The sequence below is a fragment of the Danio rerio genome, chromosome 8 (genome assembly GCF_052040795.2).
Source record: "Danio rerio strain M-AB ecotype USA chromosome 8, GRCz13ab, whole genome shotgun sequence".
NCBI classification, from domain to species: domain Eukaryota; kingdom Metazoa; phylum Chordata; class Actinopteri; order Cypriniformes; family Danionidae; genus Danio; species Danio rerio.
Window position 1 is genome coordinate 52,602,093 of NC_141028.1, and position 16,331 is coordinate 52,618,423.

Below are 16,331 nucleotides of genomic sequence, written 5' to 3' on the forward strand. Positions count from 1 at the left end.
TTCTGACATTTTTGGGTTCAGTAGTTTGAAGGAACCTGATGTGTTGAGAGCTAAAAATAAAGCTGGCTCTGAAAAACAACTCTTGGAAGAGTTTTGAAGAATGAAACAATCCTGGACCATGTTAAATCATTAATAACTAAGTCCAGCTAATTGAGTAATCCACGTACAAAGAAAAGAGCCCTGATGAGCTAAAATAAAGCTGGCAAATGAGAGACTATGTTTTGTTATTTGTCTGAGTTAACACAGCTGGCCATAAAAGGTTTAGCATCTACAGTACACGTGCATCTTTTTAGAGGAAGAACCACCCCAAACTATAGATTTACCTACCCTAAAAAAAAGTCAGAGAGGCTGGGAATTATAATTGGATGTACTACAAAGCAATGATCAATACCTCCAGACAATGACCATGATAATTCAATTTAATTCATGTTTATTTATATAGCACTTTTCACAATGTAGACTATGTCGAAGCAGCTTAACATAGCTCTGGTAATTGCCCACTCATCTTCCAGGTTTTTATTTAGAAGGAAAAGGTCATTTCAATCCCAGTACCTAGTGGGGTGATATACAAAAAGTTTCCAAGGTTATTCCACAAGGTCTAAAGTATCTGGAAGAAGATTTGGAGAATGTTATTTCATCATTGGAAAAATGTCGAAGGAATGTGAATTCCAAGAGAGAAACATTTGTCGAAGAACATGTCAGTGCTGAATTTGCTAATGAAATTTATTGTAGTGATTTCTCAAGTCTAGTTTCTGACAGCCATCCATTATTGATTTAGGGCCTACTCACACTATGCCATCCGTACCGTGCCCAGGCCCGTTTCCCGGATCATTTGAGAAGTGTGAGTGCGCTGAATCGGGCTCAAGCATGGTTCACTTGGCCGGCCCTGGCCCGGTTGGAAGAGGTGGGCCTGAGCGCGGTTCACTTGGGCTTTGGCGCGGTACACTTGTAGTGTGAGTGCAAAACGCGCCTAAGCCCGAAACTGAAAGCGAGACGTGACTTTTAAGGGACTATTTCATATGGATTTATTAATCATTCTTACTGTTCAGTGAACGCAAACTGTCGTAGTTTATTAAATACGCAAACTTCTCAATGCACGACAACTGCGTACCTTCAGCAGACCTCCTCATTCCTGCAGCACGAGGGGTTTATGATTGTTTATGAGCGCCAAAAGTGGCGGATCTGTTCGGCAAAATATCTGACTGCGTGTCAACGCATCCCTAAGGACTGTTTGGCGAAATATTTGACTGCATGTCACTGCATATCAAACGACTGAAATTATATAACTAGAGAAATCTCCACTGTGCTGCTGAGTGACGGCGCTTCTCACTGAACAGCGCAGCAGCGATGACGTAAGCGTGCCGAAGCCCGATTGTGGTGTGAGTGCGGGCCGTCGGGGGAGATGGGTGGGGGGACAAGCGTGCTTTTGCCCGGTTCGAGGCAACTGTACCTAGTGTGAGTACGGCCTTAAAGACAGCATCTGTCCAGAGTGCAGGTGCATTGTGAAGATGTTAAAGGAGCTGATAACCTGTGTTTATTTGAGCTTTAATCAATTGATTCATGTCTGGTGTTGGGCCACCTGCCGGCCCATGAATGTTTCAATGCAGTAGATTCACAGGCCGGTATATTTGTAGGCATTGCATGGTTAAGTTGGCCACTGAGGAAGGATAAATTATATCGAAGTGGTTGTAATTCAGAACAAGAGAGCTGTGTGTGCTACCTGTACACATTTTGAAGCCTGAGCAACCATTAGCTGGGTCTCCTGCATGACAGTGTATGATTATTTAGGGTATGGCACTAATGAGGCTCCCATGTAAGACAAAATAATGAATGTTAAAAATACAGTTTACTCACTCACTTACTGTCCTTTAACTTATGCCGAGTTCAGACTGCATGATTTTCAAAGTAATCGTGTCACAGATGTTTTCACACAGCATGACTATCTGGGCTAGCGTTTCGTCGCTGCTTTGTTTACACTGCAAGATTGATCTGTGACAAGGACTTTCACATTGCATGACTTTACTATAGGAAGAATCGCCGACAACTTCGTACAAACTACGTCTCACAGCCAAAAACACGTAGTATGTCTTTTGTTATTAACTACATAATGAGAAAGAAGCCTTTAATGGGGTAGAAAATGTCCATATTTGCTCACCTGGGTTTAAAGGGAATTAGCCATTTCTCCTTAACGTTGATAACTAATTTCTTTATGTATGAAACGTTAAACAGACACGGTTGCTCCTGAGTCCTGTCAAACCTCCACTAGTTTTTCCTCCATTTCGTGGGTCCAAATAAACCGAAAAAGATCGCTTTTAACTTCTCCTCCAGCTTCCTGCTAGCCTGCAGCAGGTATACACACACGCACACACAAGTGAAAGCTGCTCTCTCATTGGCTGTAGGCGATTGCTGATGTTATTTTCAATCAAAACTCAATTCACACGGTATGATTTGAATCGCCGACAGCTCCAGATATTTAGCATGCCAAAAATCTCGCAGGCATCGGCGACTCATCTGCGATTCTCTCAGATCGCGTCTTTGATAGTTCATACTGTGTGATTGTCACTCACGTGCACGAGCAGCGATTTGCCTGTGATTTCAGGCATTTGTCGGCGATTTCTCAAAACCTGTCAGCGAGCCAAAATCGGGGCTAAAATCATGCAGTCTGAACTAGGCATTAGTCCCTGATTTATCAGGGTTTTTCTAGAAAATGTTGTAAATGGTGACTGCCCTTCCAGCTGCAACCCAGACGGAGAGTACACTAACTCCTAAACTCCCACTTCTGGAAAACACCCATACACTGACTCATTCACCCCCACACACAAATACACTACGGCCAATTTATTTTATCCAATTTAGTCTTTGAACCGTGTGAGAAACTGGAGTACCCGGGGAAATCCACAAGAACACGGAGAACAAACTCTACCAGTGACCTTCTTGATGTGAGGTGACAGTCCTAACCACCGAGCCAACGTCCTGCCCTTTTTTGGTTTATTCATTCATTCATTCATTTTGTTTTCCTTTTAGTCCCTTTATTAATCTGATGTCACCAAAGTTGAATGAACCACCAACTTATCCAGCACATGTTTTTACGCAGCGGATACCCTTCCAGCTACATCCCATGACTGGGAAACATCCATACACACTCATTTACACACATACACACATACGAAACCGAATCACTTGCAAAAAACCCACACAAACATGGGGAGAACATGCAAACTTCAGACAGAACTGACCCAGCCGAGGCTCAAATCATCAACCTTTTTGCTGCGAGGCGATCATGCTACCCATTGTGCCATCGTGCAGCCTTTTTTGGTTTATTTAGTTTTAATTATCTAAACAAAAATAAGAATTGTTTCCTTGGCAACTATCTAAAAAGTATTCAATTTCACCTCTGAACTAACCTGATAATTCATATAATTCTATAACACGGAGCACCTCTGAGGTGAAATATGAACTTAATATTTAGAAAGTCACCTGGGTGGGCAATCTGGCAGGAAGCAGGGCTGCAGCAGGTCAGACGACCGAGGTAGTGAACTGCAGAGCTCATCTTTCAGGTGTTCAAGTGTGACCACATCCACACAGTGTTGATAAATTTTCTGGATGCCTACAACATAAAGAGCAATCCGTGAAAATTTATATAAAATTTATATTGGGAAGACAATATAATTAATTAATAATACACAATTTGACCTAGTTCTTATATCATGAATATTGTTAGATTCCCCTCTTAATGAAAAAATACGTCTGATGAGTCGAGACATGGACTCCACTAAATTTTTAAATCTCAGTCTTGTGGTAACATTAGAAGCATACTGTATATTAAAAAGATAATTCATCCAAAAATGGCCTTCATCTTTTTCGTAGAACATTCAATAGGATTGTTAACTAAATCTGTCTTCTTTGTTGATTTTTATCCAGTAGTTACTAGTTTTAAGATATTTAAGAACACATACAAACAATCAGTGGTGTAAAGTCAACTGTAATTGAGTAGTTTTTCTCAGAAATTGTAATTTACTAAGTAGTTTTTAAAAATGTGTACTTTTACTTTCCCTTGTTTACAATTTTAGTGGTACTTTTACTCCACTACTTTCCTTCAACCTGCAGTCATTACTTTATTTTTTCTTCTCTATGGGGATTAGAAAAATTTGTCCCATGATTCCTGTCCAATTAAATCGCACATAGAAAGTAAATCACATCATAATGAACTACCTCAAGACAAGACCGCTTTATAATTGCAGCAAACAGTTTGGAAGCATTAAAAGTGTTAAAGATGTCCACAATTTTACACGCACTGACTCAGAGACTGTTTAAATGCATGTCACTGATGAGAAGATGACAGATGTTTACTGTATGATGACCGAAATGGCCACCCACTAGGCACATGATGTCATCATGACGTAAGATTGAAGTTGTACCTTAATGTTGTGGGGACGTTGCGTTTTGTTAAGAAATGAAAATTGGTTTGATGTCAGAACTTAACCTCTGGCTAACATCAATGTTTAGCATCCAACCTGGAGTTACCACTTTGACATCTATCAGAAGTTGTATTTTGATTGTCATACCTGATAAATAAAAAAGTCAGTTTTTGACGTCAATATGATGTTGGTTTAAGATGTTGGCTCGGTGTTGGATTTTGATCACTTTCCAACACAACCTAAAATCAACTAAATATCGTCAATTGACATTGTTATTGGTGATCAAATTAACGTTGCCCTTAGACACTGGCAAGATATAGAATTTTAGTCACCTGACAACCTCAAGTCTAACCTAATATTAACGTCTTATGATGTTGTGTGCCTGCTGGGCAATAACTAAATACACTACAGAATGTTACGTTTACACACATCCACAAATTACATGTAAATGCATCAGCTTTTTACAGCGTAATACTCACTACTCTTAAGTACTTTTTTGAAAAGTCTACTATTTACACACACTTAGAGTAATATTTACAACAGATACTTTTACTCCACTCTACTATTTTAAGCAAGTAATGGTACTTTTACTTAGTAACTTTTACTTTTCACCACTGCAAACATTTACAAATTAATACCTGTTGTTCCTGATTCATCGCAGAAGTCTTATGAAGCAAAACGTTGGGCTTGTGCAATAAATAGAACATTATTTACAATTATTAGCTAACTAATATTATTAGCTTTAATCCCCACAGCCTGGGCAAAAAAAAAAAAAAAAAGTATATTAAGTGCTTTTGATCGCTTGAAAATGGTTCTTACTATTTTTTCTCCAGGATGTGACAACTCTTGTTAAAAAATTGCAATTATGCAGGCAGGATTTCTTTCTGGTAAATGAACTCACGTCTGAATACGTAAACACATACATCAAGCCACCGGAAGCTCATGCTAACTGTACTTGTGCATGAACTGAGAATTATTTTGCCCAAGCTGTGAAGTAAAGCTAATAACACTGTAAACAATGTTCAATTTCTTGCACAAACCGATCATTTTACTTCATAAGATCTCAATTTATTGTCAGGAGCCAATATTATCGATTTGGACTTGTGTTTATTTTAGTTTTAATCTCAAAAACTGGTATCTGTTGACTTAATTGCATTATACTTATTATGAAAGGACCACAGATTCATCTAAAAATTTCATTCATTTTATACAGAAGAAAAAAATTCACCTACATCTTCTAAGTGATGGGGAATTGTTTGTGTCTTGATAAATTTCTGATGAATTTATTACTCTCATTAATATGCTTATTTGAGTGATTTCAGTAGTATTATTATGTATCTATTCTATTATTACTCATACCTGTGGCATTATTATCATTTATGTGTGCTTTGGTATATAAAAAGTCACCTTGTGCAAATGCAGTCAGGGATGAGAAAAGAATTAGGAGAGCAGGATGAAATACCACAATGGGAGTAGATGTATGGAAGTAAGGTCATAAGGGCACTTGCGTTCTGTTTCATGTGCGACTCCTGATCCTGCACTCCCGCACACTCAGACTTGCACCCACGATCAGTTGAAATGACTTCCAAAATACATTGACCCTAAAACTACATCGTGAACTTCAGCTGAACTTACAGATGACAGCTTAATGTACAGTGAACAAGATATATTGTTGAGCATTTATTTGCTGAATTGCCACATTTGAAGCTGGAAGAGAAGACCTTAACTGGTCATGGGTAGGATCCCAAAAAAACCTGAGATTCTGTTGGTGGTAAAGAAATCTTTAGAAGAAGCATCTGGGAGATCTGAGATCCTATTAGTGGGGAAGCTAATGGAGGTGTGCTAATGTGTAAATTTGGGTTGAGTGTTAAGACAAAGAAGTGTATTCAAACTGTGTGCTAGCCTATACTCATCAGACACTCGAACGACCTGTCTTTGTTGTTACTGATGCTGTAACAATAAACTGCTTTGCCTAAAGAATTCGAAGATCGCAGACTTCGTTATTTTTTTTTTTAAACTTTGACTTAGAAACCAAAAAAGCTAGACGGCAGCTAGCTCTCAGCAACTCTCACATGTTCGCCCACTGAAGCTAAGCAGGGCTGCGCCCGGTCAGTATCTGGATGGGAGGCCACATGGGAAAGCTAGGTTGCTGCCGGAAGTGGTGTTAGTGAGGCCAGCAGGGAGCACCCAACCTAATGCCCCAGTATAGTGACGGGGACGCTATACTGCTCAGTGAGCGCCGTCTTTCGGATGAGACGTTAAACCGAGGTCCCGACTCTCTGTGGTCATTAAAAATCCCAGGGTGTCCTTCGAAACGAGTAGGGGTTTAACCCCGGTATCCTGGCCATATCTCCCCACTAGCCTCTGTCCATCATGGCCTCCTAACCCTCCCCATATTCCAATTGGCTTCAACACTGTCTCCTCTCCACCAATCAGCTAGTGTGTGGTGTGCGGTCTGGCACAAAATGGCTGCCATCCCGTCATCCAGCTGGATGCTGCACACTGGTGGTGGATGAGGAGATCCCCCCTCATTGTGTGTAAAGCACTTTGAGTGCCCAGAAAAGCACTATATAAATGTAAGGAATTATTATTATTATTAAATCTTGAATCAGAATCTTTTTTACACAACACAACCAACGCCTCTTTTGGCTTAATCCTTGAATTTCTTTAGGTGGCAGGTTGTATTAGGCTACTTATGGCCAGTTTCCATTGAGCAGTATGGTTTGGTACAGTACAGGTATACATTTTGTCCATCTCCAATTTCAAAGGTACCAAGGAGCGAACCATACCCTAAACACATTTTGACACTTTTTTTGTAGCTATTGGTTTACAGAGAATAGTCACTTTTGCATTCAACAAGCCAAGGGAATAAAACAGGAAGTGCCATTTATAAATACACAGCCAAAACAGAACACCATAATAATACAATGATGGTGCACAGCAATGAACCCAACCCAGGGTCAGTACAGACACATACTCAGATCTACATTTCTGAAGATAGCGAAATACGTAAAATCCACCAGAGGCCACTGTTTACACTTTGGTGATCTCAAATTTCTGAGAAATTCTTAAATTTTCGACTGATTGACCAACTGACCCATCCAGTGGTGACCACCAACTTCACCACATTTTCAGCCTGTAACCTGCGCTCATGGCAACCCGAGTTTGATTCCACCTCGTGGGTCTATGCCGATCTTTCCCCTCTCCCTGCTCCCCATGCTTTCCTGTTAATTCTCTCTACTTTCCTATCCAATAAAGGTGAAAACCCCCCAAAAAACTATTAAAAAAAAGAAAAGAAAAAAAGAAACAAAAGATGGAGCGTTTATTTTAAAAACAAAATTCAGCTATACGTACATCTAGCTACATAATTCGCATTCTCCAGAAATGAAATATAGGGGTACGCATCCACAATGAGCCTGTGTTTAACTAACCACAATCAGCCCAAGCCCAATCAAAGCTTGTTTTCTTCTTATCACAAACAGCCATGTCAAGGAGCAGAATTTGCTCTATGTCCTGTATTGTTATTTAAAAGTCCATTTACATTTTATGTATATAAACATGAAAAGTGTGAGACGTGTCGGCTCCTCTCACTATTTGTTTGCATTATCTGTGCATCTACATTTAAAATAGATTAACTTGAGTTTACTAAAGGTGACGCAGTGGCGCAGTAGGTAGCGCTGTCACCTCACAGCAAGAAGGTCGCTGGTTCGGTCCTCGGCTGGGTCCGTTGGCGTTTCTGTGTGGAGTTTGCATGTTCTCCGTGCATTCGCGTGGGTTTCTTCTGAGTGCTTCAGTTTCCCCCACAGTCCAAAGACATGCGGTACAGGTGAATTGGGTAGGCTAAATTGTCCGTAGTGTGTGAGTGTGAATGGATGATTTGAATATCATATTGATATCATATGGATAATATATTAGCTCTTTCATGTGATGTTTACACCAGATAGGTATAGGTATTCACTGACACGTGCCACTAAAATGCCATGCAGTAATATAATGTTATTACTGTACATAATGCTACTACTGTATATAATTATATTGCTGCTATTCCCTTCACCTATGAAATGCTGCTACCTGTGATTGTGGTATATTATTACATAAATATACATTTGTTTCTGACAATATATTTCTTTAAATTAAAATTGTGTGTGCCTCAGAAGATAATGGATATTACCTCTTCCACAGGTCACTGAGCAGGCAGATATGGTAGTGGACCATTTGCCCTTTGAAGCTATTTCCACTATAACATCATCTGAGTAGTACTGGTATGAGATATTTGGATTGGTGAGGTCTCCATACTCTTGTCCATATTTCCGATACACCTAAAAAGATAATTTTAGAAGTAACAGTAGTTATCATTAACATTCTCAAATTGACAAACCGCAAAGGTCCAGTAACAAAGATGTAATCCAAATGCTGCACCTGTATGTGGATTTTGTCTGTGACTGGTCCAGAAATATAGAGCTCTTCAGTTTGAGGTAGGTGTTCAGGTGTGAGGTATAGTTTATAGGTTATAAGGCTCTTTTCCAGAGGTGAGGGGTATGTATTGCTTAGCCCTGGCTTTCCATTTCCAGAAACAATATATTTATCATTCAATAACACAGCTGCAAAAAAAGTGGAATTTTTTCATATAAGCTTTAAACAGTATTTATTATTTAGCAAGGCAATATATCATACTTTTTAAGAAATGCAATATTTATGGAAAATTAATATATTTATTCAGTAAGAACATGTTCAATAGATAGAGGATGATATATTATTACTGTATATTAATGTAGTATGACTGTTTCTAAAAAAAAAAAACCCACAGAAATTTATAACGACACATTGGATGCAAAAAATTGCAGTTCACTTATTTGCCAAAGAATAACATCACTAACCATGTCACTGAATTTGCTACAAACCAATAGATTTAAATAAATAATAACAACCACCATGGACAGTCACATGCAAATTAACAGGGCCATATTACAGTCAGTAGATGAGATGCACACATACTCCTTTTTTGTGTCACAGCTGTCAAGCTATTGAAAATGATCATAGGTGAAATAAAGTGAGAGGGAAAAGACTGAGGTACTGAACTGGTACTAATTAATCACTTAGAGTATACAATAGTAAACATTTGGAAGTTTTCAAAATTGTATTATGCTAACAATGGGTGTTGTTTAGTAGTTTTAGGATGATTTAAATGAAAGGTCTTAAAACACTTTATCAATTTTGCTGGACATGCCAGGCATAGCCAATTAAAAAAAGAAAGTCCAGAAACAGGAAAATTATGAAATATACACCACCTTTAAACAGACTCCGGTGTTTTAATTACATGAATTCACCACAATCTGGTTGAGAATGTGTTTGTAATTTAAAAATATGTGTAATTCAGTATGGAGATCAGTCAAACACGACTTCATATGTTGCCGACCAACCCGGAAGTCTCTCTGAAACATTTTAAATTTTAACTACAGTATACGAGTCCAAAATGTGGTTAAAAAGAAAATAAACATTCCTATAAATACAACTAAGTTGTGACCCCAGATGTGCTGAGCTATGTCAATAAAAGCTGTACCATGGAAAGCACCATAAGTAATACATTCTTTCACTTTTTAATCTACCATGTCAATCATTATCATTTTACGTCTTTTACATTTCCTTTTAATTTCTTAATGCATTTCAATGTTGACTAAAAATATCTAACGTATATTATGGAACAATAAACTAAACCTATTAAACCTCTCTACTTAACAGTTGTTTTATGCATCACTCATGTTTTTTCCCTCCAAAATTTTCATTTGTATTTCTAGCTCTTAAAGAACAGTCAGTTATTTCAGAGACTTGCTGTGTTAGAATAGTCAATACAGTCACATTTATATTTAAAGAAAACTGGCTTGTGTGTGTTTAGGAATTTACTGCTTGTGTTAGAATTTACCAATTCTGCTATGGTATGGTGAATTGGGAATTTTCATGATTGCTGAAATTTACGGATATACAGTTAGGTCCATAAATATTGGGACATTGACACAATTCTAACATTTTCGGCTCTATACACCAAGACAATAACTTTGAAATTAAACAAACAATATGTGCTTTAATCAACTACCGTCAACTTTAATTTGACAGTATTTATATTCAAATCAGGTGAACACTGTAGGAAGTACAACAGTTTGCATATGTACCTCCCACTTGTTAAGGGATCAAAAGTAATTGGACAATTGGCTTCTAAGCTGTTCCATGGCCAGGTGTGTGTTATTCCCTCATTCTCACAATTACAATAAGCACATAAAAGGTTCCTCATTCTCCCAATTACAATGAGCACATAAAAGGTCCAGAGTTCATTTCAAGTGTGCTATATGCATTTGGAATCTGTTACTGTCAACTGTCAAGATGAGATCCAAAACGCTGTCACTCATCAGTTAAGCAAGCCATCATTAGGCAAAAAAAAATAAATAAAAAATACATCAGATTGATAGCAAAAACATTAGGCGTGGCCAAAACAACTGTTTGTAACATTCTTAAAAAGAAAGAATACACTAGTGAGCCCACCAACACCAAAAGACCCGGAAGACCATGGAAACAACTGTGGTGGACAACCAAAGAATTATTTCCCTGTTGAAGAAAGCACTCTTAACAACAGTTTGCCAGATCAAAAACACTATCCGGGAGGTATGTGTATGTGTATCAGAGTCAACAATGAAGAGAAGACTACACCAGAGTGAATACAGAGGGTTCACCACAAGATGTAAACCATTGGTGTGCCTCAAAAACAGGAAGGCCAGATTAGAGTCCTAAGAAAGCCTTCACGTTGCTGGAACAACATCATATGGACAGATGAGACCATGATCAACATATACCAGAGTGATTGGAAGTGAAGAGTATGGAGAAGGAAAGGAACTGCTTATGATCTTAAGCAGTAAAACATAGTGGTAGTAGTGACATGGCGTGGGCATGTATGGCTGTCAATTGAACTGGTTCTCTTGTATTTATTGATGATGTGACTGCTGGCAAAAGCAGCAGGATGAATTCTGAAGTGTATCAGGCAATATTTTCTGCAATATTTTCAAGCCAAATGCTTCAAAACTCATTGGAAGTGTCTTACAATGCAGATGGAGAATGACGCAAAAAGCAAACTGCAAAACCAAAGAGTTTTTGAAGGGAAACAAGTGAAATGTTATGCAATGGCCAAGTCAATCACCTGATCTGAATCCGATTGAGCTTGCATTTCACTTGCTGAAAACAAAACTGAAGGGAAAATGCCCCAAGAACAAGCAGGAACTGAAGACAGTTGCTGTAGAGGCCTGGCAGAGCACCACCAGGAATGAAACTCAGCGTCTGTTGATGACTCTGCATTCCAGATTTTTGGATTTGCAACCGAGTATTAAAAAGTGAAAGTTTGATTTATGATTATTATTCTGTCCAATTACTTTTGGACCCTTAACAAGTGGGAGGCACATCTGAAAACTGTTGTAATTCCTACACCGTTTACCTGATTCGGAAGTAAATACCCTCTGATTAAAGCTGACAGTATGCAATTAAGGCAAATCTTGTTGCTTTCAAATCCATTGTGTTGATTTATAGAGCCAAAAAATGTTAGAATTATGTCAATGTCCAAATATTTATGGACCTAACTGTATATAATATATGGTTTTGGTCTAATTGCCTAAACTCATAATAATAATAATAATAGTAAAATAATTGTCATTGCGATACTGACCAAATAATCAGGATTATTTTTTTTCCCCATAATAGACCCTTTTTACTTGACATCACATGGTGTCTGGTTTCACTCCACGCAGTGTATTGTTACTTCCGTCTACACAGAACTCCTCACGTAGAACTCACCCTGTCAGCTGTATATTTACTACAGATATGGTTAGACTGTCTACGGCTGTTTTCTGTTGTCTGCCTTCAAGATGAGATATCTGACATCTAAATAAAAACATACAGGTTTGCCAGATTTCTGTTTGAACCAAGAAAACTATACTTTAAACTGAGTGTATTGCTTTGTGTCACTGTTTTTACTGCAGATGAAGTTGGTATGTACTTGTCAGCATTTATCATATAAAGATTACAGATGTTTTCACCAGAGCTGATTTTTTTTAATGTCAAATTTATTGTTATTATTTTTTGTGTCCAAAAGAATATGTAATAAATACAATTGTGGGTGTTTTACTGTTGACATCTGATTCACAAACACATTCATATTATTCACATTCTATATAAGTAGTTTATTCATGAATATAAACATTAATTTCTATTTAATATTTAAATGAAATGAAATAGAATAACAATGTTGTATGTGACTCTTACTAATCAAACAAAATCATTATAAAAATTGCAAAAATAACTCTAAAATTGTTTAAAACTCTATTAAAAACTCTATTAAAACTGTATTTTAATTCAGTATGATCAGATTATGAAATTATTTGTAACATTATTTAAAAGGTAATACTAATATCAAATGTAATCCACCCACTAGGTGGCAGCAGGACACTGTTAATTTATTCAAATGGAGAAACTGAACAAAACATTAACAGATCCGTAAATAATTAATGATGAAAATAAATGCATTTATAGCTGATATACTTACCATGTATTTGTGGAGATTTATTAAAGAATTTTACTCATGCTGGAACATTTACATATAATAGATAACAGATAATATAAATTTATATTCATAGCAGCATCAAAGTAAAAATAAATTAATTATTGATTAAATAAAATAAAACCTAATTAAATAAACTTAATTGATAAGTAAAAAGGTTGAAAACATACTTTCTCCTTTATAAACAATAGATTATTCCTATTTTTAATAATATAAACAATTACTTTCAACACAAAAAACAGTTCAGTATTGAAAGAGAAACATTTGGACACATGCACAATACTTTAATAGTCTTAAATCACAACGGGCCATGCTAATACTTTCAGTTGTATTTTCCAGAGATAATATCCAATATCCTATTCATTCAAAGGTAAAGCGAAACTGAAATACACTGCGTTGCCGATATGGGGGAAGTGAAGTAATTGTGAAAAGGGTCTTTAAAGCAGCCCTATAGCTCCAAATGCCTCTTTGTCCAAAGTTTCTGATCTGACATTTGTAATATTGCAGAAAAATTGAGAAAGATTTCAAGCTGTTTTGGAAGGATGTTCTTTTTGGCCTTTATGACTTCAGCAGAACTAGGACTATACCTAATGAATCTATTGATCTCATTATTCCTTTGGCAAAATATTACATTCATAAATGTAAATTTTTGCATTCCAAAACATCTTTTAATGCTTTTAACAATGAGGTCAAGCAATATGTCAACTCGATTAAGCATTCTCTAAATCAAAATCAACAAAAACTGTGCATGTTTGTAAACACTTTTATATCTTTTTGTAAATCTGGGGTCTGTTCTTCGTACCTCGCTAAAATGATGTAAGATGATTTGGCAGATCCCAACTGGATGTTTACAAAAGCATTTTGTATATTAGCTGTTAAAACATGTTTATGACTGCATATGTATTATTGCTTTTAAAAAAAAAAAGTCACATATTGTGCATGTCTATTATACACAAATTGTACAAAAGCTATCTAAAAAGTTCATATCAATAAGTTTCTCTTTGCACCACCAGGTGGCAGTCTTTATACTTTTATTTCGGAGTGCAGATTGCATAAGTTTTATTAATATATATATATATATTTTAACTTTATATATATATATATATATATATATATATATATATATATATATATATATATATATAGTTAAAACTATTTACTCTTTTCCCAAGTGTATATAACTACTGTAAGAAAATATCAGAATTCTGTACATACTTTCAGTATTATCTTTGCTTGAACTGACCCGATCTATTCCTGTTTATATGAATTGAGCCTGCTCCCGACCAGGTTTGATCTACCAGAACTGTTGCTATGACAACAACTCTTGGATCGGCTTTGAAGAACGAAATGATCCTGGATCATGTCAAATCGTCAACAAATCCAGCTAAATGCGTAATCCACGTACAAAGAACAGACCCCTGAACTTCCCCTGGCAAAATGTATTGATGTGCGTCTTTGTTTATGTTTTGTTTATGTCAAAACACCTGCACTGTCGGAATTTGAACAATTCGTTATGTTTATAATGAAGATTTGTACACATTCTTGTAAAATGTGCAATTGTTCAATAAAAAAAACCCAAGCTACAAAAAGTGACAGCTTTTTACTTTTAATTCTATGAGTGTGTAAACATAACAATTTAACCCTTCTAGCAGGTCAACAGGCCATATGTACACAGACTTTTAATTTCCAGCCAGGCAGCCCCGAGGGCTTCCGGTGAACTGCCTTTCCATTACAATATCACCACATTTAAGATCTGATTTCTTTAAAAATAAGCGATCTTCACTGCCTGTTAGATATACAATATGAAGTGGGATATCATACCCATATACAATATGAAGTGGGATATCAGTCACCGATCAAACAAAAAGCACTGCATTAAGTTTCATTTCCCCTTGCCATGTCTTTAAAATATGACTGATAATTTTTTATTCTAGTGTTTTTTTAGCCTGTTGCTACTGGCGACGCTAGTTGTTAAAATGGTCTTTCATCTCATTTTATGCTTGAACAACTGAAAGAAAGCTTAAGTCTACTTAACTGAATATATTATAATTGCATTACAACATCAATGCTATAAAAACAACCTTGTGAAATTGAATATGGTCACATTAGGCTTTCACCAGAAGTTTATCTTTGGCTTTAAAACTCTATCAGTGCATAAAGCTCATTGTGTTCTGCTGTTGTGTTAACAGCTACTGTGTACTCACCAAGATGTGTAAAAATTGACCGTGTGTTGAAAACATGAACCTGAGAGGCATTCAGGGGAAGGGTGAGGAATGTCACATACTCTAGATGACAACATACCAAAAGAGAGGTTAATATGCTTTAAATTAATGCCAAAAAAACGGGACAAATTTTGATTATGTCTAACAATAACTCACCTCCAGCCTTTCCACCTGAATAAGTGTTAGAAATTAAGTGACAGGTGGAGCCATTGCCTCCACACACCCCACACACATCTTCCACCTTTCCAGAATGCAATACTCCATCACAGCCAAACAGCTGATCCATTTTGAAATTTATGAAATGAGAAAAAGTATGACGAAACTGCATTTAAGTATTGAAACCACCTTTGAAAATAACTTTAAATATTACAATTTAAATATGATTTAGTGTGGCATCATTACCTGGCATTTTCCACTTAGACATGCAGAGATTGACCCATGTGGTATGGTATTATCAGATTCACACCGCGTCCCATCAATGAACTGAGACCCACGACTCACCATGAAGTCCTGCTCACGTGAACGACACATCAGTTTACACTGAGAGTCACCTGAAAGGAAGGGAGAGCTAGAGATCAGATCAGATGAAAACAACAAAAAAAGAACATTTCAATAGAAAGATCTTCATTTGGAGCACCTGAGCTGTAGCTTATAGCAGGGATCCAGGTATACATTGACTTAGAGTCTGTAGATACTGACAGAGGCTGCTGGTCTGTGGCTGAGCACTGCCGAGCCATGAACTCAAGCTGAGTTGAATCACAAGGCTGTGACAAACAATGTCAAGAAATATATTATATTCCCATAAATGCACCAGGTTTATATTTTTATTTGTAGGCAGTAATGTTATTTAAAGTTCATTTTTTAATGACTTTTCCTGCATACATTTTCACTCAAACCAAATAGTTAATAGTTAGTAATTAGGCAAGTGCTTGGACAACAGTAGTTTGTTCTGTGGCTAATTTAAAATATATATTGCTTAAGAGGGCTATTAATATTGAATTAAACATTTAAAAAAGGTGTTTAATCTTACAAAAGTAAACAAATAAAACTTTATCTAGAAGAAAAAACATTATCCGAAATACTGTGAAAAAGTTCTTT

At 36.7% G+C, this 16,331-nt stretch overlaps 2 protein-coding genes across 5 annotated transcripts in view; one reads left to right on the forward strand and one right to left on the reverse strand.

The window, feature by feature from the left end:
• The window catches only part of grk5l (G protein-coupled receptor kinase 5 like), a 785,510-nt gene that overhangs the window by 580,967 nt on the left and 188,212 nt on the right, over positions 1–16,331 (forward strand). The window lies entirely within an intron of this gene.
• adamts13 (ADAM metallopeptidase with thrombospondin type 1 motif, 13) overlaps positions 1–16,331 on the reverse strand; it is a 60,792-nt gene that overhangs the window by 21,797 nt on the left and 22,664 nt on the right. For all 4 annotated transcript variants that reach the window (XR_015498418.1, XR_015498419.1, XM_087265322.1 and 1 more), the window contains exons 14-20: positions 15,871–15,997; positions 15,636–15,784; positions 15,390–15,510; positions 15,216–15,296; positions 8,838–9,019; positions 8,590–8,737; positions 3,478–3,607 (exon numbers count right to left, since the gene is read on the reverse strand). Coding sequence is in view for 2 of the 4 variants with exons in the window: in XM_087265322.1 (XP_087121448.1) it covers positions 3,478–3,607; positions 8,590–8,737; positions 8,838–9,019; positions 15,216–15,296; positions 15,390–15,510; positions 15,636–15,784; positions 15,871–15,997 (938 nt within the window). In the remaining 2 variants the exon portion in view is untranslated. The remainder of the gene's footprint in view (positions 1–3,477; positions 3,608–8,589; positions 8,738–8,837; positions 9,020–15,215; positions 15,297–15,389; positions 15,511–15,635; positions 15,785–15,870; positions 15,998–16,331) is intronic.